This window comes from Mytilus californianus, unplaced genomic scaffold (genome assembly GCF_021869535.1).
Source record: "Mytilus californianus isolate M0D057914Y unplaced genomic scaffold, xbMytCali1.0.p SCAF_7, whole genome shotgun sequence".
NCBI classification, from domain to species: domain Eukaryota; kingdom Metazoa; phylum Mollusca; class Bivalvia; order Mytilida; family Mytilidae; genus Mytilus; species Mytilus californianus.
In genome coordinates this window covers 86,897,424-86,924,899 of record NW_026262723.1, presented here as the reverse complement: position 1 = coordinate 86,924,899, position 27,476 = coordinate 86,897,424, and the positions used below count along the sequence as shown (strand labels likewise).

General features: G+C 32.0%; 1 protein-coding gene and 2 long non-coding RNA genes across 3 annotated transcripts in view; 1 reads left to right on the top strand and 2 right to left on the bottom strand.

Annotated features, from left to right (window-relative positions):
* Positions 1-34: 34 nt before the first annotated feature.
* LOC127707578 (uncharacterized) lies at positions 35-5,558 on the bottom strand. The gene is made up of 5 exons (XR_007984963.1): positions 5,475-5,558; positions 3,487-4,076; positions 2,824-2,871; positions 2,542-2,603; positions 35-376 (listed from the first exon to the last, which is right to left on the bottom strand). It is a non-coding gene; the product is annotated as an uncharacterized LOC127707578 (long non-coding RNA).
* Positions 5,559-10,617: 5,059 nt separating this feature from the next.
* LOC127708839 (uncharacterized) lies at positions 10,618-18,949 on the bottom strand. The gene is made up of 5 exons (XR_007985406.1): positions 18,917-18,949; positions 14,336-14,952; positions 13,596-13,646; positions 12,186-12,240; positions 10,618-11,385 (listed from the first exon to the last, which is right to left on the bottom strand). It is a non-coding gene; the product is annotated as an uncharacterized LOC127708839 (long non-coding RNA).
* Positions 18,950-21,261: 2,312 nt separating this feature from the next.
* LOC127708603 (golgin subfamily A member 6-like protein 7) overlaps positions 21,262-27,476 on the top strand; it is a 39,989-nt gene continuing 33,774 nt past the window's right edge. The window contains exons 1-3 of the mRNA XM_052213627.1: positions 21,262-21,271; positions 24,785-24,859; positions 26,763-26,912. Of these exons, the coding sequence (XP_052069587.1) occupies positions 21,262-21,271; positions 24,785-24,859; positions 26,763-26,912 (235 nt within the window). The remainder of the gene's footprint in view (positions 21,272-24,784; positions 24,860-26,762; positions 26,913-27,476) is intronic.

Below are 27,476 nucleotides of genomic sequence, written 5' to 3'. Positions count from 1 at the left end.
AATTATTAAATGTAAACAAAGATATGAGAAAGGCTTAATTGTATCTGAGGTATTCTTTATTTCAATTAGTTCAATGAAATAGTTGCGATCAACATAGTCAATGTTGAATAGTTCTATGGGATGTCATCATTTATTTATAACATAGTGTCTGTTGAAAAAAACATTCCCTAAATTGTCAATAAAAATCAAGCATCTTGATTAAATTTAGAATAAAGAATACTAGTGTATAAAGACGGACGTAGATTTTAATCACTCCAACTAAGCTTTTTATTTGTATTTTCTGATACGCTTTAGATCTTGTTTTCTTTACAAACAATTCACTACGAAATCAGCACCAATTTGTTATAAAGTTAGTAGCACAAATAACCTACAGCATCTGAAATAAAAAATAATATTCTAAAGTTAAGAGAACAAAACTATGAATTACATCTTGACTATCTTCAATTTAACAATTGTTTTATTTTATATCATACAGTATCGTTATATTCAGTATGATGTTTTTTTCCTTTGCTGAAAAAAAAATCATCTGCTGCTTCAATGAATGTTAATGTAAATTTTAAGAAAATCTGGTATAATTGCTAATGAGAAAAAGATGTGAACAGTTACAGGTCACATTACAGTTGTCAACAATGAGCAAAAGAAACCATATAGTACGCTATAAAAGGTCACGGTATGATAAAATGTGAAACAATTTTAAAAGAGAAAAACAACGTCATGGATTTATATTATTACAAAACACCTAAGAACAAGCTTAGAAAATCTGCTTCACTCATCAGATTGGAACCAAAGCAAAACAAACAATAAAAAGACAAAGGAAAGACGCAAAGTATCAATCTAAAAGCACCTTGCTGTTATTAAAGTCTAGTCAAAGCCCAATTTCCCGAAAAAGAATAATCCTTGTCAATCCAGACTAAAATGACAATTACTCCAATGGATTAGGTATAAAATTTATAATGATTTGTGTGATGCTGGCTTCGAAATCTCGATAGCAGAAAGCAAAACAAAAGAGACTTAATGTCATGTAAAACAACTTTCGGTTGTAAAGGAAGTTCGTGAATCAAAGGAAAATTGCAGACTTATCATCAACGGTCTTATTGTCAGACTTATTTCTACTATGGGTGCAAATCCGGTAGGCAAATGTGACCGTATACAGTTTTGGCCCTTTCGGTTTATGACATTAAACAATTTAGATGTATGCATTACGAGCTACACAATTTGAAAATAACAGTGAATGTTAATTCTCTGAAAGCTTCCAAGTTTAAATACGTTGATATCCACAAATTATATATAGAAAACCAGGCCCAAACCGTGAACACCACTCGAAATCCGACCCCCTCCTTTTTGCATGCTTTAATTTCTCTGATAACATTTTTTTCCATTCTGCACATCAATAATGTAATCTTATGAACAAAGCACAATATTCAATTGTTATCGTCGAAATCTGGATCGGCATTTTAGACAGTCAGTGGCAGGAGTGTCTAGTGTTATCTGGTTTCCTTATTTATGTATACTTAGAACTATGTCAAACAGATACTCACTATGACAGAGCTATTGCGAATCCTATTGTATGTCAAACAGATACTCACTATGACAGAGCTATTGCCAATCCTATTCTATGTCAAACAGATACTCACCATGACAGAGCAATTGCTTATTCTACTGTATGTCAAACAGATACTCACCATGACAGAGTTATAGCCAATCCTATTGTATGTCAAACAGATACTCACCATGACAGAGCTATTGCCAATTCTACTGTATGACAAACAGATACTCACCATGACAGAGCTATAGCCAATCCTATTGTATGTCAAACAGATACTCACCATGACAGAGCTATTGCCAACCCTATTGTATGTCAAACAGATACTCACCATGACAGAGCTATTGGCAATCCTACTGTATGTCAAACAAATACTCACCATGACAGAGCTATTGCCAATCCTACTGTATGTCAAACAGATACTCACCATGACAGAGCTATTGCCAATCATATTGTATGTCAATCAGATACTCACCATGACAGAGCTATTGACAATACTACTGTATGTCAAACAAATACCATGACAGAGATATTGCCAATTCTATTGTATGTCAAACAAATACTCACTATGACAGAGCTATAACCAATCATACTGTATGTCAAACAGAAACTCACCATGACAAAGCTATTGCCAATCCTACTGTATGTCAGACAGATACTCACCATTACAGAGCTATTGCCAAGTCTACTGTATGTCAAACAGATACTCATTATGACAGACCTACTGCCAATCCTACTGTATGTCAAACAGATACTCACCATGACAGAGTATTGCCAATTCTTATGTATGTCAAACAGATATTCACCATGACAGAGCTATTGCCAATCCTATTGTATGTCAAACAGATACTCACGATGACAGAGCTAATACCAATTCTACTGTATGTCAAACAGATACTCATCATGACAGAGCTATTGCCAATCCTACTGTATGTCAAACAGACACTCACCATGACAAAGCTATTGCCAATCCTACGGTATGTCAAACAAATACTCACCATGACAGAGCTATTGCCAATCCTACTGCTCCACCTATTGGAATTCCCAATATTATCAATATCTTTAGATAAATTAAGGAATTATAAATCGTCAAGGGTCATAATTAATTATAAATTCTTCAACTTGAAAGTTTTCAATTATGTGCTTATTTAAGCAACTAGTATTGCTTTTTGGAAGACCTTTGGAACTTTTGCAACTGTTTTAATGTACCATTTTAATAGCAAGAAATGTCAAGGTATATATTTTTGTATGCATTCACTGATTTTTCTCATTAAGGATACCACACATCCCATCATTAAAACTCTACAAAGAGGTCCAATTATACTATCCTGTAAATAAAAATTAAGACTTTATTAACTTTAATATACTTTATGAAATCTAAATGGAAAAATAGAAATTATTTAGAAGATACGAAAATAGGAAAATTTTGTAGAAAAAGTTAATGCTGGTAACAATAGAAATAAAGTTAATGCTGTTGCACGTGTTATATTTCAAAATGTTTTTTTTAAATACCTATAATATCTGAGGAATAATATATCACCTGTTATTCCATACAATAATAGTCGGGTACTGCGCTTTTTTTAAATTCTATTTTCCAACAGGTACTTTAATCTATGGAAAGCCGCAGTGAACAACATGATTTTTATCCCCTCCCCTCCCATTATTATATGATCGAATATCCTTTTCATTGATTATAAAGTGTTCTTCTTTTTTCTTTTAGAATCACTCCCATCGGGATTTAGATTTCGAAATGGAAACAAAATTCCATGGAAAGATTGTTCACGTCGATTGGTTAGCTCCTATGTCTCCGGCTTTTTCCTTATAACGACACAGACAACGAAGGCGGTATGTTTCAGTACTCCTGAGTGGGATATTCAAAGACTTCATCGTGTGAATACTGAACTTTAAGAATGATACAATCTTAATAAATGTTGAACACTAACTTGTTTTACTGGGACAGGTGATGGAATTGTCCTTTTTACTTCATCTATTGCTGTTGACTCTAAACCAAGAACTAATAAACTATTTGTAACCGTATTCCAAATTCTTAGGTACTCGTCTTTTCTTACTCTTGTATTTTCTAATTCGTGGAAATATTCACTGAACTTTTCGAGTTCCTTTACAGCAGGAAACTTTTTGTATTCTATAATATTGAATTCGCGAATAAGAAACGTCAAAATTTCGACGTCTAATTTTGGCATTCGTCGACTCTTTGTTAACACGTGACAAATACAGCCATCCTTAATACACTTTTTGGTCCTGACTTCCATAAAGATACGACCCCATGCACGTTCATTCAGTGTCTGCGTCTCATTTAAAACACATTTATATTTGTTCTGAAAACAGCAATAAGCATCATTGCGGAAACAATGCATTATCCTATGTTTGTTTCTGTCCAAAAATGTAAACAGCGTCAGGTATTGTGACTGTAAGTAATTATTGAGTAATCTCTTACAAAATGGTAAAACAACTCTCTCTAAAAGAAGCCGAAGTCGCTCGTAATACTCTGCATCTGTAAGCATCCTTTTTCGCTCTATAAAGATACAAGATAAATGTAAATGTCTTAGAGTTTTTACCTTTCGGGATATTCTTCAATGGTGCTAAAGGTAACCAATATAACTCTTCAACATTCGAAAATAAAATATTGCCAACGCATCACATGAATAGAAATTTTCAGTCCCCATCAATAGTTATCAAAGGTACCAGGCTTATAATTTGATACGCCAGACGCGCGTTTCGTCTACATAAGACTCATCAGTGACGCTCAGATCAAAATAGTTAGAAAGCCAAACACGTATAAAATTAATGAGCATTGAGGACCCAAAATTCCAAAAAGTTGTGCCAAATACGGCTAAGGTGATCTATGCCTGGGATAAGAAAATCCTTAGTATTTCGAATAATTCATACTTTTGCAAACAGTAAATTTATAAAAATGACCATATAATTGATATTCATGTCAACACCGAAGTGCTGACTACTGGGCCGGTGATACTCTCGGGGACGAAACGTCCACCAGTAGTGGCATCGACCCAGTGGTGTAAATAGTTATTAAAGGTACCAGGCTTATAATTTGATACGCCAGACGCGCGTTTCGTCTATATAAGACTCATCAGTGACGCTCAGATCAAAATAGGTAGAAAGCCAAACACGTATAAAGTTGAAGAGCATTGAGCACCCAAAATTCCAAAACAAAAAGTTGTGCTTAATACGGCTAAGGTGATCTATGCCTGGGATAAGAAAATCCTTAGTATTTCGAATAATTCATACTTTTGCAAACAGTAAATTTATAAGAATGACCATATAATTGATATTCATGTCAACACCGAAGTGCTGACTACTGGGCTGGTGATACCCTCTGGGACGAAACGTCCACCAGCAGTGACATCGACCCAGTGGTGTAAATAGTTATCAAAGGTAGCAGGCTTATAATTTGATACGCCAGACGCGCGTTTCGTCGAACATGTTGGCATTGAACTTTTTGGAAAAAATATGGTTGACATTTTAGAAAGAGTTAGAATTAATTGAAAAGAGGATATTGGAAACAAGTTTATGAAAATTTAACCACCATTAGCTACTCTTCAGGATATAAAACACATATTTTGGATGGGTGGAACATATATAGTCGTCCTTTTGTGGATAGTTGTTTAGTTGGCACTCATTCCACAGCTCCTTACTTATCATGATAAATATCAATACTTTGTTTCATTGTATAGTGAAAGACTTTTTTCAGACTGTCTCTTTCCTGTCAAAGCTTTATTTACAGTAGATTCTTTGAAATTTTTGAGTAATTTTTAGGACAACCTCATAAATCGTTTTTAACAATCAATTCTTGGATATTTTTTTATTTACTTCTTACTTTTCAGACACTGATACAATCAATTGTGATAAATTAAAAGTAAAAAAAATGGTTAACTTTTAAATTGAATCTTACCTTAAAATGTGTCTGTTATAAATTTAGCGTGACCTCGATAATCATGTCATATTCATTTCAATGAGTTTGAAAAAAGATCTGTTGTGCTTTTCGAAACAGAACGTTTAACATACATTGTTGTTAAAACAAGAGTAAATAATTCGTACATATAGATTGAATCAGACGTACAAATACAGTAAATTAATATTATTATTTTTAGACAGATTTGATTCCTCTAAAAATTATATATGTTCTATTTATATTGCAATGTTGGTTATTGCTTATAGTTTTTTTAACTTGATTTTGTTACCTATTTGTAATTATTCTAATGCTGATTTTTCTGATGAATTCTGTACTTTTGGGTGTATTTTTTATGGGTACCAAACAATGAAATTGATGACAAAATTCACAGGATATGCATAGTATAACACATGTTACTAAATGACACCAGTTTCATTTACAATTATATAGATAACAAAAATCTAGTGAGGATTCACTAATGATGATATTTAAGTAACATTGTTCAGGTTTTTGTCCATCGAATTGAATAGCCCATGTAGTATTATGTGTAATTTGAATCTAGAAACACTTCACATAGAGGAATTTATAAACAGCTTCAACCCGAGGAAAATTGCAATAACTGTTTTAATTCAACTTCCTTTCTACTTAAGGATTAAATGTGCTTTATTCTTAAAAAATTGAAATAACACTTTTTATAATTTGGTTTGTACAAAGCGCTTTTTTTGGGGTTTATTTTATCAAAAACGCTCTTTTGGGTGTATTTTTTATGGGTACCAAACAATGAAATTGATGACAAAATTCACAGGATATGCATAGTATAACACATGTTACTAAATGACACCAGTTTCATTTACAATTATATAGATAACAAAAATCTAGTGAGGATTCACTAATGATGATATTTAAGTAACATTGTTCAGGTTTTTGTCCATCGAATTGAATAGCCCATGTAGTGTTATGTGTAATTTGAATCTAGAAACACTTCACATAGAGGAATTTATAAACAGCTTCAACACGAGGAAAATTGCAATAACTGTTTTAATTCAACTTCCTTTCTACTTAAGGATTAAATGTGCTTTATTCTTAAAAAATTGAAATAACACTTTTTATAATTTGGTTTGTACAAAGCGCTTTTTTTTGGGTTTATTTTATCAAAAACGCTCTTTTGGGTGTATTTTTTATGGGTACCAAACAATGAAATTGATGACAAAATTCACAGGATATGCATAGTATAACACATGTTACTAAATGACACCAGTTTCATTTACAATTATATAGATAACAAAAATCTAGTGAGGATTCACTAATGATGATATTTAAGTAACATTGTTCAGGTTTTTGTCCATCGAATTGAATAGCCCATGTAGTGTTATGTGTAATTTGAATCTAGAAACACTTCACATAGAGGAATTTATAAACAGCTTCAACCCGAGGAAAATTGCAATAACTGTTTTAATTCAACTTCCTTTCTACTTAAGGATTAAATGTGCTTTATTCTTAAAAAATTGAAATAACACTTTTTATAATTTGGTTTGTACAAAGCGCTTTTTTTGGGGTTTATTTTATCAAAAACGCTCTAAACCAATGCCGAATATGTAAAATAAAATGCTAAAATACTTGAGGAGCTGCATAACAAAAGTGCCCTAACTGTATAGCAAAATTCATCTTAGGTCAACTTTCCCTGAGGAAGTTTACCTTTGTTTCTTCTAAATTTCTAAATTTATCAACGGAGAGTTTAGGAAAAGGTTGTTATAAATTATGTCTGTACCGAACAACTGAATACTGAGCTGATGATAGCTTCGGGAACTAACAGTGGTATCGACCAATTTTAGAAAAGGAAAAAAAAACATTTATATAAATTTGGGGCGTCCTAATTTGCAATTTGCAATTCTAGCGAAAATGAAGTTCAAATGCTACAGTTTTTTGTGATTTCTTTAAATGTATGTGAATATAATATTCTTTCTGAAATTGGAATGTCAATTTTTACTTTAAGGCTGGACATCTTTGATTTATTACCCTCCAACTGAAATAACCAAAGTTAACAGCTCATTATAATATTCTGATGGGAATTTATAATAATCATAAAGTATTTTCTTGTCTCTTTGGAATATTAAATTTTTGGAAATAACATTATTTCTCTGCTACGGGTTCATCATGGAGACTTCTACGCGCTGATTTGGGGATTTCTGACGCCATTTTCACTGTTGTGATATGTCATTGACACTTATGTAACTTTCCCTCTTGAAATTGATGAATAGCTATATATCTACTTTATACTTTACTGTAATTTTATTATTGTAGCTACTTAAATTTTACACGGCTTTGTAGGTTGTGTGTTTATATCAATTTGTCGGATAATTGCTCTTGTGTTTACTATGTTGTAAAAACTGACTTTAAATAAAATTTGTCTTACCTCATCTTTTATTTCTTCTTTTAAATTGTGTTACCGTTTATAACATCATTGCTTAAATCTATAATTATCACGTACCTAACAATAAACAAGGCAAATACAGTCTATGATTTCATTTGATTTCATTTTAGACAACATAATGTATGCAGTCCGTCCGTTTTAATGACCATTGTAAAATTATTCTTGTTTTCCTGTTGATTAGTTTTTTTTCGGACAATGATATCTCAAAAGGCTTCACCGGTTTTATATGCAATATATTGATTCCTCTGGAACATTTTCCTTCCTATATATATATATATATGAACGTTGTTTTCAATTCAGACTTGTTTATATTTTTTCGTTTGGGCTTGTATTATATTTGCCTTTGGGTTTATATGATCCGTTCATCCTATTTCGACTCTTTCGAAATTAAAGAGTCTATCCTAAATTGAGGTAAATTATATGGCCTTCCAAATACCGTTTCGATTCCTAACATCACTGGAGAGACATTAATTGTCGAAATCCGGATATGATGTACAAATTTTTGCACCTCATGTTTGCGGTATACCATCTTTTCCGCAAGTTTATTGTTTTCTGTTTGGTAATAAATTAATAATAAGATCCATTTTGTTACATCTTGTGATCCGTTTATTTGGCAATCGCCAATGGCAGTCAGCAGGATTTAAGAACATCAGTTGTTTGACCTGCTAGTCAAATGCGTTTTGTTAAAATATACTTTTTCACTTTTTTGGTCTTTTGGAAAATGTTGTTTGTGCTATATTTAGACCCCTCTACCAAGAAATTTGTTTTGCATGTATACGTATAAAAATTGCGGTTTTTATCATACGCAATCATAGGTTTGAACGTTGTTTTCAATTTAGACTTGTTTATATTTTTTCGTTTGGGCTTGTATTATATTTGCCTTTGGGTTTATATGATCCGTTCATCCTATTTCGACTCTTCAAAATTCAAGAGTCTATCCTAAATTGAAGTAAATTATAATGGCCTTCCAAATACCGTTTCGATTCCTAACATCACTGAAGAGACATTAATTGTCGAAATCCGGATATGGTGTACAAATTTTTGCACCTCATATTTGCGGTATACCATCCTTTCCGCAAGTTTATTGTTTTCTGTTTGGTATTAAATTAATAATTTTTAAGATCCATTTTGTTACATCTTGTGATACGTTTATTTGGCAATCGCCAATGGCAGTCAGCAGGGTTTAAGAACATCAGTTGTTCGACCTGTTAGTCAAATGCGTTTTGTTAAAATATACTTTTTCACTTTTTTGGTCTTTTGGAAAATGTTGTTTGTGCTGTAAATTTGTTTTGCATGCACACGTATAAAAATTGCGGTTTTTATCATACGCAATCATAGGTTTGAACGTTGTTTTCAATTTAGACTTGTTTATATTTTTTCGTTTGGGCTTGTATTATATTTGCCTTTGGGTTTATATGATCCGTTCATCCTATTTCGACTCTTCAAAATTCAAGAGTCTATCCTAAATTGAGGTAAATTATAATGGCCTTCCAAATACCGTTTCGATTCCTAACATCACTGAAGAGACATTAATTGTCGAAATCCGATAAAGGTGTACAAATTTTTGCACCTCATATTTGCGGTATACCATCCTTTCCGTAATCTTATTGTTTTCTGTTTGGTATTAAATTAATAGTTTTTAAGATCCATTTTGTTACATCTTGTGATACTTTTTTTTGGCAATCGCCAACGGCAGTCAGCAGGGTTTAAGAACATCAGTTGTTCGACCTGTTAGTCAAATGCGTTTTGTTAAAATATACTTTTTCTTTTTTTTGGTCTTTTGGAAAATGTTGTTTGTGCTATGTTTAGACCCCTCTACCAAGAAATTTGTTTTGCATGCACACGTATAAAAATTCTGAAAATTACACCCAATAGTGTTAGAATAAGACTTTTATGCTGACAAATTTTTGTCCCTCAACGGGTTTCGAACTCACACCTTTCAATTTAGACTTGTATATATATATATATATATATATACAAGTCTAAATTGAAAACAACGTTCAAACCTATGATTGCGTTGGATAAAAACCGCAATTTTTATACGTGTGCATGCAAAACAAATTTCTTGGTAGAGGGGTCTAAATACAGCACAAACAACATTTTCCAAAAGACCAAAAAAGTGAAAAAGTATATTTTAGCAAAACGCATTTGACTAGCAGGTCGAACAACTGATGTTCTTAAACCCTGCTGACTGCCATTGGCGATTGCCAAATAAACGGATCACCAGATGTAACAAAATGGATCTTATAATAATTTATTACCAAACAGAAAACAATAAACTTGCGGAAAAGATGGTATATCGCAAACATGAGGTGCAAAAATTTGTACACCATATCCGGATTTCGACAATTAATGTCTCTTCAGTGATGTTAGGAATCGAAACGGTATTTGGAAGGCCATATAATTTACCTCAATTTAGGATAGACTCTTGAATTTTGAAAGGGTCGAAATAGGATGAACGGATCATATATATATATAACTATATATATATATATATATATATATATAAAATGACTGAATAATAGCCAACGATAAATCTTACGGGGCGATGGATCATAAAATTATGAAACAGTACACTACAAAATATAATATATATAACAAGTCTAAAAGGGTACAACATCACCAAAAAATAATTAAATCATGAACAAATTTTAGATATTTCGTATACTAATATCCTTCATCAGTAAGATGTAAAATGAATCTTATCTTGACATGTGGTAGTCAAACTGAAATAAAAATCTTTAATGCTATACAAATTATCAATGATCAATACGCTGGTAATTTTTTTTCAATATTGATGTTTGGGAGGAGTAATAAATTTCTTAAAACTGTAAGAGTCCAAAACGGAAGCCTGATTTACTGGAAACAAGTGATGGTAGGGAAATGAGTGACACATTCTATGTTTTTTTCATTTATGCCCCCTGGGGAAACTGTCCTAAGCTTTCGTATCCAAAACCTTTTCCGAGCAAGTCTGTATATATATATATAACGTTAATTGAAAGATATCAACAGGTATTCCATTAGTAGATGCTTAAAGCTTTACTTATGTTGGTGTTGTGTAATGTTTAAACATCCCATATGAAATGTCTATTTACCTCCCCTCACCATAAATTAAAATGACTCAGGAGGCAGCATTTGAAATCTACATTTCGGACAAAACAGCATTCAATTAAATAGTGAAGTTAGCATTCTGTTGTTATATGTTGCCGCAAAAATTAGGACATTCCTGTGCTGCTTTCTGTGTTCTTTAGAAAGAGTTTTGCTGTTTTATTTTTATACTAAAACTTGACAATGTTACAATGTTTATAATAAATTTTTAAGTTCTATATGAAACTGCATTGTCTACATATATTAGTTATAGCTGTTTATGCTACGAATAAAAGCAACACAAAATGGCGTTCGTAAGTCTCCCATGCTCCAATCAGTAGTGTTAGAATAACAAGTCCACTGTTTCTTTTCTATGATGTCTCTCTGTCTATCCTTTAAAAAAATACTAAATACGTTGTTAATCATACGAAATGATGGAAAGTAACTTAATATTTGAAATAAGACATGTTAGTACAGGAAGAATACAAAACAACTGCATAAAGAATGGTCTAATTTCAAATGGTTTATTTACTGGAACTGTGATTATCTTTATGTAGTACTGTACAGATATCGGACGATCTTCTTTATTGGTCGTTTTACAAAGTAAAATCTATGAGTAATTGCTTGTTTTTATGAAAACAAAGAATCATGCAAACTACCATACAAAAAATTGCAAGTGACTGTACAGATTAAAAACAATGGTATATGTGATAATTTGTATCCTCAATTCATTCATATCAATATAAGATGTAAGCATTTTATAACCCTTATTTTATAACTTGCTAACATGCACATAACACAGTTTAAACAACTGACGACCTAAAAAGAGGAAAATAATAAATTACTAGCCTATGGTTTTTTGGGCATATGATGCAATCATCTATGGTCAACCTAATTCTGAAGTAAACGTTTTCAAATTTCAAGCACAAAACCGACAAGAAAATAACTGTTTTATTGACGCGAAAATTTTATAATGACAAACTGCTGTACAAAAATTTTAAAATAGATATCATTATATACTTATGCAGTCCTGTTTAGTTATCTAACATAAAATTTCCTTCCCACACCTTGACTATGAGGTTTATGCATTGTACGTTAGCTTACAATACTTATGCAGTCCTGTTTAGTTATCTAACATAAAATTTCCTTCCCACACCTTGACTATGAGGTTTATGCATTGTACGTTAGCTTACATGTTAGGGCGACAGCCAGTCCAATACCTAGTGGAACACCAATAATTATTAATGTCTGTAAGTTTCAAAGTTAAGGAAATTATGGCGTCAATTCTTTTTACATTGTATGCATTTTATTTGATAAAACATTTGAAAATTTTGTATATTACTGTAATATTTCAATAGGGGTATTATCAATGAGAAAACTATCCACCAAAAGATCAAGTCGAGGATGTTCAACAACTATAGGACACCAAACAACCTGAGTTGGCCTTAGATGGATTTGGCTATTTTTAGGTCCTTTTTGGTTTATAGCTCTGCAACGTTTTCGGCCATTATACATGTACACCCTTGACTTTCAAATATTCGGCTTTGAGCGTTCCTGCTGATGAAGGTAAATCCAGAAAAGCGCTTCGGACGCATCAAGTTTATAACGTGTTGTTTTCATTTTTTTTAAATTAACAAAACCCATACTGTATGGTAAGTTATACATTGTGTAAAACTGTTAAAAGCTCTCTCTGATGAAATAATAGCTGCAATTTCAATATATCCAAAAAGGAGAATATGGTATTATTGCAAAAAATTTTAACTGTGAAGAGCAGAGAAGGGGAACATTCATTTTTCACTGTAAGCTCTTCAACGACAGGCAATACCCTACGGATGGACCATGGAATACATTTTAATAAGAAAAAAAACCAACTTTTACAGCCAAATTTAGGTCAATCCAATCAAACAAAAACAAGAATAGCATGGAGATAGCAACCACTGAATAGACACTTTAAAGTCAAATAAAATAGCATAAAATACAATAAAATGCGGACAGTTCCTCCTACTTTAATGATTCTTAAATGGAAGTGGTTAACTTGGTGTGTGTCGTGACCTAAATTGACACGTGCCTCAATCGGAAATAACTTAGTATTGATTGTGATTCTTTAAATTTAGAAAGTCATACAAATTCTATAATTAAGAAAATTAAAGAGGGTGAAAGAATAGATGAGAAGGATGCTCAGAGAATGTTTTAATTCATATTTTTTCAATTATGCCTTTGGAGATAGATTATTCAGTTTTCTGATCAAAATCTTTCTTCAACTTGACTTTCAGAACCTGTCCATTTGATATTTTGATCATTTAGAGTTATTTTAAGCTTTTATAGGTCCCTCTCGATGTGACCATCTAAACAAAGTAATCACTATATATGATCATTAAATCGTCTGCTGAAGGTCAGAAAACTTGACCTTGATAACTATTTGTATTTCTTTTCTGATTCTTCGGCATAGTTAAACTAATTGCAATTGTAAGCCTTATGTAATAAACCAGGTCTTATGTCTTTTATATGAGTTTCTGTTTCAGCGAATAAGTTTTACGGATATTAGTTTTGTCTGAGTAGAACAGAAAGCTTTGATGTACATATGCATAAGCCATAAAGGATACAGCCAGTATATAGGCTACTATTCTACATTTGAGAAAGCGGTGTCTCCATTTCTGTAATATAAACAAAAGTTTTGCCTTTACACTATGATAGGCATTAATATAAGCTCTGCATACACATATAATTTGAATCCAAAATATACATAAAGGTTGATGTAAAACAAGGAAAATCAATAAATTTTACAAACTTGGATTGGAAAAGTATGTGCACACCCAAGAAACAGTTTTATATTTCCGATGGTGAGGTTATGTAACTAGCGTTAATAAAGCTTCCCTATGTTGTTTCTTGACTGCGCACATATTCCACAAAGGAAATATGAATGAAAAACTTCATAAATTCAATATTTTTCTTTCGTTTTTATTGAAAAGTCGCTTATGGTGACGTATTTGTAATCTTGTGCATAACATCTGTAATTTTGTGTAATGAATTCTATGAATTTCCATTTATTTTGTTCAAATTTAAAATTTGAAATTTGAAATAGTTCTAAAAATTCATTTTTTAAACAAAATCGGGCAACAAATGTTCCTACCCCTTTATTTTCTAACCCAAATGAATTCTGGTGCGAAATTGTTTCTGGTGACGATGTATTGAAGGTTGTATATATATAAGCGTTTTACAACTGAAAATGACTAGGATTTACTATAAAATATAATACATTTTCATTTGTGGAAGTGATAATTGCTGAATCGTTTTGATCAGAAATGCTAATATTAAAGTTCATAAAGAAAATAAAAAATAATACCACTTGACATGTTTCAGGTTGCTCATATTCCGGTATATCTTCTACTGGCATTTTTCTCACTTCTTCAATCTGTATTTTAGAGACACCAAGTTTTAAAAGATATGCAGAAGCATTTTTCCATTTAGTTTCAAATGCTTCATTGCTTATCTTTTTAGGTCTCATAAATTCACAGAGTCTACATTCTCGATGAAGACCTCGTATACTGGGCATAACATCTGAATTTCCGGCAACGAAAGTCACCATCAATAACGAAAGTATGTAAAAGTCTAAATGAGATGCACGTACATGGTTCGTTATCACATTACACACGCACGTGACTTTGTTACAGTGGGGATTTTTTGTATCGTCGTACAAGATTAGCCATTGATTTCTGACTAGCGGAAGCTTCTCTGGACTCTTGCAGTTGATGGCGTTTGGACAGCAAGCACTCGGTAGTCTGTAAAGGTGAAGTACACGATGTTTATGACGATCCAGTAAAGCCGAAAAGGATAACATATTTTCTTTAAGATAAGCGTCTAATATTTTGAGTAAGGCTGGCTTTCCACATAATTGAAATAATTTCTGCATCCGTTTGTAATTGGCATACTCCATTATTTCCAAAGAATCTTTAGTTTATCCTAAATTGAATTAAAAAAATCAGTTTGTATTAGAGCATGAAAATAAGAATGGGGTTCCTTAAAAGATGATTTTCTAACGACAACATGCAGTTACAGGTTTTATGCATAATTAGGTCTTTCCACTTTTCTGTGGAAAGACCTATTGTATTTGTTCTGATTATTATTTTTTTTTTCTTCCGCCAAATTTTGTTATCGCGTAAAATTTTTGTTTCGCAATATGTCGCTAAGATATTTCTTATATAGTATCATACAGTTTATGTGCTTTTTATTTTCACCCATTCTAAGCCGAACAATTTTCCTTGTAAGAGTTATCTCCCTATTCACTGCTTATCAAGTGTGTGCATCTCCTTCGTAACAAAAAAAAGATATCGACAAAAATCTTTTTCTAAATTGTTCGTTACATCCTCAGGAATTTTTGGCTAATTTGGATCGAAGCGATTCGATGAAATTTTGAAGGAGTTATCTACCTTTACCAAATAAATTTGTCGGTATGTTTTTTTTAACTCATAAACCGTTAACCGTATAACCCTGAAATCTTTTTATTTGAGGTCCCTAGGTCCTAACTTAGAAAATGAGGTCAAGTTCAAAGGTCAAGGTCAAGTTCTCAATTTTGACTTTCCTTGTTTTTGCATTTTCTCAAACACTTTTAAAGATATATATGAAACAACAAGTGCAAAATGTTTGCTTTATTGTAATGAAGATATGTTACATTTGGTCTGAAACAATCTAATGGCATCTAATAGGAGTTAGTGCCCCTGAAATGTCCAATTATAAGGTTAATTGATTATTACTTCAACTTAGTTCATTAAAAAGCCATATGACCTTTTACAAAAGGTTGGATGACATATGACCTTGAAAAATGACAACCGGAAGTGACCTTGAGAAAACCGGAAGTTGCCATTTTTGCACTTTCTTCATGGAAAAGTACTCGGAATCCATATATTTTGTAATGTTAATACATTAACTTATCACTGAAGACTAGAAAACCGACCGTGCAAGGGCTGTATAGCCAGTCAAGGTCGTTAAAAACTTCCATTTGTTGTGAGACTAGAAATGACTTTCGATAAACCGGAAGTGGCCAATTATCTCCTGGTTTACAAGCAAAAGTATATAGAAACTATATATTTTTGGAATCAGTGTGAAAGAAACTATTATATGAGACTGGAAATGACATTTACTTCACCGGAAGTAGCTAATTATCTCCCTTATTTCACTCAGAAGTATATAGAAACCCCTTATTTATCGCATCAGTATGAAGAAACTCATGATAAGATGCCAATTTTAACTTTGAGTAAACACGAACTAGCTTCTTTTTAATAAATTTTAAAATTGCTGTGGAAAGACTTCAATTGTTCTCTGAACATATTGGTTTTTAATTAAGCTTCTATCGTTAATACGACCGAAAATCACTCCCAAAAGTCTAATATAAATAAGAAGATGTGGTATGAGTTCCAATGAGACAACTCTCCATCTAATTCACAATGTGTAAAAAGTAAACAATTATAGGTCAAAGTACGGCCTTCAACACGGAGCCTTGGCTCACACCGAACAGCAAGCTATAAAGGGCCCCAAAATGACTAGTGTAAAACAATTCAAACAGGAATACCAACGGTCTAATCTATATAAAAAACGAGAAACGAGAAACACTTATGAACCACATCAACAAACGACAACCACTGAACAACAGGCTCCTGACTTAGGACAGGCGCATACAAATGCAGCGGGTTTAAACGTTTTAACAGGCGCCAATCTTCACCCTAACCTGAAACAGTAGTGTAACATTACAACATAAAAAGACACACTATAAAATATCAATTGAAATGGTCTATTTTTTCGTCGGACTAGCAGTCCAATACCCCATAACTTTATATATGTATTCTAATTAGTGCACTATATCATTCTAAACAACGGCATCGACTTTTCTTTTGTAGTTGGTCCCAGATCAGGCCAAACAAATTTTTGGTACTAATAATTGGCGCTAATCCGCCGAACACTTGGAATCTGTATTTAAAAGCAAAGGCTGGTTGGTGCGGTGACAGAATAATGTGTCCAGGTAGAGTGAAACTGTTTCCTGTGGGGTGTTACCTTGAGACTGAGTATGTTGAAAATGAGACTTAATATCTCACTCTAGTACAACGTAGAGCATATTCGTATCACATTGACATTTTGTCGTTCTATATATCCATCTAATATTTGCCACCGGGTGTTAACCAGTGATAAATCAATCTTAACAAAGGGTCTAGTTCGTATTTGTCATTTTCTCCTCATTTGAAAATTAACTGTATTGCTGAATTTGGCTTCCGTGTACATGGACACATTCGGTTATGATTTAACTTGTTTTACAGATTGCGGACACCGATTGAAGTTAATACTTAGTTTGAATACAGAGATGTGGGGTAAGTATCAACGAGATAGCAACCCAACAACACAACAACAAAAGCGACATCTAGAGGTCAACATATGACCTTCAACAGTAGACAGGTGTCTATACACTATGTCAAGCTCTAAATCGCCCTGGGTCTAGATAAGTAGGAAATGAATTTCACAGAGACTATCAAAGATCTGCCATCAACACAAAATTCCCCAAAACTGAAGAAGAAAAAGCACGTAAGATATGACGGACAACAACTAAGGCGGTTCCTAACTTGGTACAGACACATTCTTCGTTTTTCCGTTTTAACTATTTCACATATAGTCATGTCGGCACCTTTTATAGTTGACTATAAGGTATGGGTTTTATTCATTGCTGACGGCGTACACGTACAGTGACATATAGTTGCTTAAATCCACGTCATTTGGACTCAGTTGGAAGGCTGTCCAATTGACATTCATACCACATGCCCATATTATATATTACATGCATGTATGGCAGTATTAGTCTTGATTTTGAGAAATGAACCATGCCCTGTTTAATCTCGGTAGGTGGAGTAACAAAAGGTACAAAAAAGTACATATATAAATATCAGGACAGATAAAAGGCGCTATTTTAATACTGCGTCATGTTAGAGTCTTATTTGAACTTGGAGTTAAGTTTAATTCTATTGGTTTTAATATTGACCAATAAAAAATTGCATCGCTTAGATGTTCAATTTGAATGCTGAGTTGTATCAGGATATGAGTTTTAAAATCATTTAACAAAACGGGTGGAAAATGATGACATCAGACGTCAATAGGCTTTCCGGTTAGAGGAAAATTGATAAGAGCGGTCTGAAAAAAATTGGAAAAAAAGCTTCATATCTAAAACAAAAAAATATATAGTTTGTCGTACGAATTTGCTATCGAACCAGTGGTTAGTCGGGCAAATGGGCTGGGCTGTTGGATAAGGCATTATCCGTCTAATGGGATGTCGTAGTAATGAAATGTCGTATATACTATTAATGTACACACGATTTTAATCATGTGTTTCACTTCATAGTCAAAACAAACAAGCAGATGGTTTGACGGACAAATGGGTCTAGTGTTGAACTAAAGAGTTGTCCGTCGAATGGGCTGTTGGATGTCTTACGAATGTAATGACGTACTCTATTTAGTTACACACAATTTTGATCATATCATTTTAAAATAACTTCTTAGATAAAACAGACAAATTGTTTATCGAACTAGTGGTTTGTCGGACTTGAAATGAAACGGGCTGTCGGACTTGTGAATTATAGATTTAATGAATTGTCGTCTAATGGGCTGTTGAACCAATGAGTCTCTTACAAATATTTTGATGGACTATTGAGCTATCTTTTCTCTGTTAGAATTTAATTGTGATTGTGTAAATTAGCAAATGAAATATTAATACAAAATAAATCACTATGTTAAAGGTATAAATACGTGCATTTCTATATTTTTCAAAGATCTTTGTCTTAACTTAAAAGTCTATTTATGAAAATTGGAAGATCAAACTTAATGGATGCATCGAGCTAAATAGAAAAAAATAAGATGAATAAAATATTTCGTATGATAGCTATTTACTCACCAAGTCACATGTACGTGTATATGTATGCCATAGTATTAATTTCATTTAGACGAACGATCATATTAACAGTAAGTGACAAATACATTGTTTAAGCTCGAATGATTAACTAGCCAAACAAAAGTGGTTTTTATAATTAAACAATGGGGGGTGAAAACTGATATAAAGTCATTGGATCCAGTTGTTTATGATGGAAGAAAATTGTTTGTAAACTTGCCTCAAGATAAATCATATTATGGCAGCCAAGTGTTGAATTAAAATCAGTCTTCTTTTTATATTCTATATATGGTTATAAATAATACATCAAAAGGAAAATATGCATAACCAAAATATTGCATGGACAGCACCTCAAACCACACATTCCTCCACTAAACACAGGCAACTCCTCTGAAAAATTTGGAACATTATATAGACAAATTGGGAAGATCGTTGTTCAGGGTTAGGAAGGGTTCGGCGCCGGCAGACATGTTTTACCCCGCCACATTCCATATGTACCTTTCCAAAGTCAGGGGCCTGTAATTCAGTTGTCGTTTGTTGGTGTATATCATATTTGTTATTCGTTTATTGTTTTGTACATGAATTAGGCAGCTTGTTTCCTCGTTTGAATTGTTTAACATTTTTCATGTCGTGATTTTTATAGCTTACTATATGCGGTAAAGGTTTTGCTCATTGTTGAAGGCTGTACGGTGAACAATTACAAGCAGTTGCTTACTTCTACGGCATTTGGTCTCCGGTTGAAAGTTGTCTCATTTGCAATTATACCACATCCTCTTATTTCTGCATCTATTAGGTCCCAGGAAAAAATAGACTATAAGCAATGTATGGTCATAAATTTTACCAAACAGATTTGTTTCTAAAATTTCTTGTAATATTTTTATTTCATAAATCTACATTCGTTTTGAATCTCTTATTGGAAAAGTTAAATAGACGTTTTACTAAATAAAAACTAGTTCTATCTAAGATATCAAAAAGTACAACCAAATAGGCTTATGTAACAAACACATCTGTCGATCTAATGCAATGGCCACACGTATATTTCATTCGAAATGGAACATTTGAAATGTTGGTGGAATACAGCTGCCAATGTTGTTGTTGCTGAAAGAAATTCGCATGCCTGTCCTAAAAGCTAGAAATTTGTTTTTGGCTAAAGTGGCAATTCCCGACCGTCAAAACAAGTATACTTCTTATTACAGATTTTTAACGACTTAAGCTTCTAAAGTCACTAAATTTGGAAAATTTATCAATGCATGTAAATGATTTTTTTAGATGTAGCTTGATAGTTAAACAGGTGCGTAAATTAGCCCTCTACCTATATAACTGCATAAAAAGAAGGATGTGTGACCTTCAAGTACATGTTTTTATTTTGATTTTTACAATGATAATTATGAAAAAGTTCATTGAGAACGTGTGTGGTCTAATTCAACACTGAAAATATTAAGATACAACTGAGAATGGAAATGGGGAATGTGTCAAAGAAACAACCACCCGACCAGAGAGCAGAAAACAGCCCAAGAGTTTAGCTGGGTTCTACCATTACATACAATTATTCTTAGTCTTAGGTGCTTCATAATGGCGGACAGTTAAATTTTACTTTTTAGTAATAAAAAAAATGTTATAGATATTTTAATTTTGTTTCGTTACTGTCAATATTTTAGTTGCAAATTTATGTTATTATCATTTGTATAGTCATTCTTAGTGCTTCATATATGTTTTTTGTTAGCTGTTAACGTTGTGCTGTTTTATATAACTATTTCATTTGCATTTATTCGATGTATTATGTATCAATGGTTTTAGATAATATCTGGGAGTCAAGCGTGGCATTAATTTTTTAACATGTCTTTACATAAATAATTTTCCTTTATGATCTGGAGGTGCGTAATCAGGGGCCCACACCCTACTGACGCTTCCCCCTGCAATAAAAACATGTAGTTTTTTTCTGCACGAAAGAAATAATTTTTTTTCGCCTCGCCTTGGATCCACTACTGGTAAAATATTTTTGAATAATAAAAATGATATTGATAATGATAATATAAATAGAAATTGTATGCATTCTTTTTTTTGTGTTTACGAACAAAAGTATTGAGAAATGAGGAGGGGTTGAAATTTTGATGTCTTCGAAAGGGGGTGTATTGAATTTTTTTCTTTCGACTTGTAAAAAATAAGAGAAATTCCAATGTTTCCTCCCAGGCCCTCAATAAAAGAAAATGACCAATCCCTTGCTTTAATATTGAGCTTTGTACAGAATTCGTCCTTAAAACCATTTATGGTCCTTGGTTATATCTGACCGTTGTTGATGATGCTAAATTTTTTGTTGGTACTTACATCTATCACAAAATTTCCCTAACAAAATGGCGTCTGGTTTGTTATTCTTTTTTTTAGAAACATAGTGTATCCCTATTTATCATTATATACAACTTATTATGGGATTCTATGTGATTAAGAATAAGCATGGGGTTCATGTGACTTGCTTGCATTAAATGTCATAAAAATTTATTGCATTTTATGAATGCAAAGGATTTAAATGCACCAACTCACTAGCCGTACAATGCCGTAAAAGCCGAAAATACTGTCACACTGTGTTCCCATGCATAAACCTAAAATTAAACACACACTTAATTTGAGCAGTTCATTTAGCTAAACTTATTAAAACAAGATGAATAACCTATAGATACAATAGTTTGCTATTTAAAAAATGGTGTATATAATCCACCAGTTTTTTTGACTTTGTGCAGTATAATTAAACACTGCTATAATGTTTCTGTGTTTATATTTAATTGAAGTTATTTTTTTCATTGAGGCATTTTCCCTCAAACACAAACTTTATTGTCATGTCAGTATGACCCATTATCAAACAGATAACACATAAAATTTTAAACCAGTAAACATGGTAAACAAATAAAGAATTCAGTTTGTATAAAATAAACCTGGGAACAGTATATCTAACGGGAAATGAATCTGATACGCTTTTCAGTATAAAATTGATAAAATCTCGGACTCCCCGAGACTTCCCAAGATTTACGGATTTTGGTAGCGTCTGACTGAAAAACTATCAGAACTGCTCAACAAATAAACCACATAACTCTAATTGTAAATAAATACAAGTTTTATCATTTAGTAGATATATTTTGTCATATAAAATTACCAAAATAAGTTTGATTTATTTGATGTGAAGTGTTTTATAATAGTTTGGGAATTTGTAAATCATCGCGGCAATGGCCGCCATTTTTTTATTACCTGGTTTGCATTCTGCACAATTCTGTGATGAAATGCTTGCGATTTTAACAAATTTGAAGTGACAGAATACAAGTTTGATACACTAGCATTGCTATAAAACTAGTTTGAATGACATTATATTGATAATATCAGAAATTATTAGGATAATAGCGAGTCCGTTTTTAACACATGTCCGTTTCTGTATCGTATCTTTATTAACTATGGCACGACGATAAAATCGACTACAATCAGGTAGTGTCAAGTCCCGTCAATATATATGTTCCTGAATAAACTCAAAAATTATTATGCATCTTCAAGTTTAAATGAAAAAATGTAAATATTATAAACCAGATATGAATAAACTGATAAACAATTTTGGGATTCTTATTTTGTCAATAAATGAGGGCCTGGATACTGTTAAAAAAATAGAGAATAATGGCAAAAAAAAATAATGGAGAAAAATGAGCAAAATATATAAGAATAGACAATAATGGAGTGCAAAATTTAAAGAATAACTGTGCAAAATAATAGAATCAGGTCATGAAATACTGATTACAGAAATGAAAGATAGGGAAATCATACTATTACAAAAAATTAGTAGTAAAATCAATTTCATGAGAATTTTTCAGAATAAAAGTTAATTTTTAAGACAAAGAAAAATGCTCTAATAATTTAAAGAATACTTATATTAAGGACCTATCAGACCCTCAGGCCATGGAAAAATTAATGTTGGTTTCCCCTAACATGTGAAAATTATCAAGGCCTGGCAGGCAGGAAAAACTTTATTTTATTTTATTTTTTTGAGAAAATACAGTTTCACTATACAGAGAAAGCTGTTGTTAACCCGAGAGTAAATTCCTTTTTTATATTCTATCTTGTGGTATAAACTATATAAACTAAAGGAATGATAATTGAGCAATGTTGACACACTTTTAATAGATTATCAGACAATTTTAAAAAACATCATTGAAAATGGTCAAAAGAAACCAGAGCAACACTCTTTTTTTTTCATCTCAAAAAAAAGAAAGAAAAAAAAGAATTGACACAGAGGGTAAAGTCTGACCCGGCAGGGTTAGGGGAAACCAACAATCATTTTTGTATGGCCTCGTACACAATTGTAGAGTTATTGTTCTTTTCCCAAACTTTTCTTGAAAATTTATTCTGAAAGTCTTATAATATTTTTGGATGGGATGAGGTAATGTGCTTGAATTTAAACTGGAAACAGACCAACAAATATAAATGGTTGGTAGAAATACCAATGAATATAGAATACTGTAGAATACCTGTATTTTTTCAATGTTAAATTGAATAGAGATTATGGAAACGGGGAATGTATTAATGAGACAACAACCCGACCAAAGAGAAAAAAACAGCCCATGGCAACCTATGGGTGTTCAATGCTGTGAGAAAATTCCGCACCTGGGGTGGGCTTCTGCTGGTCCCCAAACAATAAAGTACATTGTATTTTTACCTTAAGGATGTACAGTATAATTGAATTATATGTCCATGTACAATGATGTTCAATTTAAACATTACATGTACACAAAATGTACACACAGATCAGCTTTGGATATAAATTTCCAGTTGAGAATTATTAATTTTAGAAGTGTCATAACATGAAATCATACCTTTTTAAAGTAATCAGTTTTATTAAAATTGCAAGGAAAGACTGCTCATCTTATTTTATTAAAATGTAAAAATAGATCATTTACTTAAAATAAACCATGAGGAAACATATAATTTGATTATACATGTACATGAACCTTACATCACTTAGGTGAAAAATGCTTTAGCTAAAATTGGAAATATACAGATACTCTGTATTTTGTGTTCCAATATGGGTACAACATTCAGTTCAAGATTTATATACATACATTTTGTATATATAGAATAAGGAGATGTGGTACATGTATGAAACAACTTTCCACCTGATAATTAGGATATAAGCAATTATAGGCCACTGTACAGCCTACATGTATAAGCAAAACCCATACAACATAGTCTGATATATATATATCTTTCAATTTATGAAAAACAATTTGTCAAATACCACAGATCTATATAAACCAACCTGACTTGGGACACACACATAAAGAATGTGGAGGGTAAAATATGTTTGTGAGAGCAAATCCCTTTCCCTAACCTGTGGCAGAGGTGTAACAGCACAACATAAGAACAAACTTAAAATTAGTTGCAAATGGCTTAACTGAATAGATCATTATATATATAATTACGAAGCACAAAAACAGTAGACATATAGCACCATTACAAGAGTACTCACAGTTACTGAAAGCTAGTCCAAAGCCATTTTAAACTGATAAATGAATCATCTCCTCCCAGACCAAAGTTTCAATCAGTACACATTCAACAGATTTAGTGTAAAGACATCATACACAGTCTGAGAAACAAATTAACTTTTAATATGGCAAAATACAAGTAAACAGTGACAGGATATAGGATCATGAGTACTCATAACTGTACATACATGTATGTATATTCAGTTATATTTTCATTTTTCAAAAATGAAATAAGTTTTAGTACCAATAAAAACAATATATTCATTATGAAAAAGATGAATAATAAAAAAAAAAAAATGTGCTTAAAAATAATCTTATTGTCAGAAATTTTCTTATTCAATTCATTTATTAATATTGACAGAAATTGAACAAGAAACAAGTAACAGGACAAAAGAGAAAGCAGTAAAGACAATTGAGTTGATAAAGTCATTTACTGGTATGTTTGCTTTGCATTAATAATTACTAATTTATTTATTACAAGTTTTGTAAGGCTGTTCCAATTGTTGATTAAACAAAATTAATAATTTGTAAATTTTGTCTGTTGAACTGCTTTCATCCCATATTAGATGCATGTTAATATTTGTAAATTATCTCCCTTGTCAAGCCATTATTGGTGAAGCAGTTGAAGTCAAGTATCATCATATTATTCATTTTAAAAGCCCTAATTACTGCATCGAAAATATAAATGTATGCATATGCATGTTTGTGTGAAATTATGTCCAAAGACAACTTAAACAGTGGTGTAAAAAATGTAGATGTTTTGAAAATTATTCAAATGAAATACTGAAAATTTTTCTGTACTAGCTAATTTATATTTCATATCAAATTTGGTTTTATTTTTGATTGGGTAGTTGGATATTTTGTTAAAAGTAATTGCAGTGTTCAAATGAAAAATAAAAAATATGGTTGTCCCTCTTTATCTTAAAAAACAGATCGGATGAATTTAGAAATTACCAATATGACTTACATTTACAGGCCTCTACAATAACTTTTTTTTCAACTTGTCCAGTAGGACAAGTACAATCCAAAACTTACTTGTCCGAATGAAATTGGAACTTGTCCAAAACAAATCTTAATAATAACCTTTTTTGCCTAATAAGTTGATCCAAGGAACAAAATGAATTAAAACAACAGAACAGAATTTGATTTATATCTTTTGAAACACTTTTCAAAAATATGAGTCGAGAACAACTGAATCTAGTCATGTCACAGGGCTTAGGTTCTAGTTTTCATCAATGCAAAAGTCTCATCAGACTCTGCACATGAGGCACCGTCTGATAGGCCTGTCAATGTACACTCATTGGATTTGTATCCTGGTTGTTTAAGTTGAAAAAAGATTATTCAAATGCAATCAATAAAAAAAGAAGATGATGTATGATTGCCAATGAGACAACTCTCTGCAAGAGACCAAATGACACAGAAATTAACAACTATAGGTCACCGTATTGCAAGTATTGTTTCTTTCTACATATGATCAAATATGATTTTGTGAATTTTATGGTAAATAATTTCTTCTTTTTTATTTAAAAAATATTTTTGTTAAAAAAATTACCGGTATGGTATTTATTATAAAGCAACAGAATAAGGTAGGAAAACGAGGTACTGATTTGTCTTGGTCCCGAAATGTCTCCTGCGTTTCCAAACTGTCTATTAATCATGTCAATTAAATATGTCTCCTACGGTGCCAAACTGTCTATTAAACTTAGGAGCCGAATCGTTTCCGAGCTGGTGAAGAACTGTCTTGTAAAGTTACCTTTTCTACAAAGCGCATCGCTGATTCGGATCAGTAAAACTGGTTTCCGAAAATAGTATGCCTTTTACCTATTAAAAAGTACCTGACAAAGATCCAGTTTAAAATTATCGGTTTGCAAGTAAACATGTCAAATTAATACTTGTTTTTATCTTCTTTTCTTGTTTTTTGTTTATAATTACTTTGTTCATCAAAGTTGGATTAAATTTATTTTCTGCAGAATAATTTTACTTGTCCCGTCGGACAAGCTTGATCTAGCTTTTACTTGTCCGACCTTTTTTTCCTCTTGTACCGGACAATCGGACAAGCGTTATTGTCGAGGCCTGATTTAATGTAATTTGTTTTGCCAAAGAAAATAATTTATAATATATAATGTGATTAACCAATAAAAAAAAGAATTATTACCAGAATTTAAAGAGATTTCAGATTTAAGATCAAAATCAACCAAATGTTCATTTTTTTAAAGCTACATTGTATATCCATATGATGTTTTCCTCAGTATTCAGTATAAATTCACAACTTTACTACATGTTACATGCTTTACAATGTGAAATTGTTATATATGTTAAAATAAAATTTCTTTTTATAGGTAAATGTCCTAAAGATTTCCGTCTGATTGCTCATTTGCAAGAAGTTATAGAAAAGACTTTACATCAGAGTTCACAAAGCATCAGTGATGATGGATGTCTTCTTGCCACAATAGCAACTGATGATGGATCACTATTTGAAAAATTATCTGGTATTTGAATTTTTTGTACACAATATGAAGTATTTAAGTTGTTTGAAATAAGACATGAAACTCACAACAACACTGAACGCCTTAACCCTCATCATTTAATACATTTACGTTCTTCATTGTCGTTGCTTTTTTTTTTACCTGAAGGGTAAAGTGAGCTATTCTCATCACTTGGCGTCTGTCAACCCTTTTCCTCTGTTTACTGTTACAAAAATCTTCTCTTCTGAAATTAGTTGGCCATTATCATCATGGGGGTATCTAGTTTAAAAAATGTTTCCAGTGATCCAGACTTCAGACCAACATGGGTGATATTTCTGATATGGCTAAAAAAAAAAGAGCATAGGGGTAAAATGCCTTTTTTCTTGAAAACTGGTATAATAAATAAAATCTGACAGTGCAGAAATGTTCAAAATGTTGAGAACTGTGTACTGTCGATTTACACCAAACTTGTCAAGATTACTTTCCATAAGAATAATGGCCCTTAAATTAAGATTTTTACTGTTTTAGAAAAAAAATTGTGTATAATCTCGACTACTTTAATAGCTAGATAAAGAGAATCTTTAAATT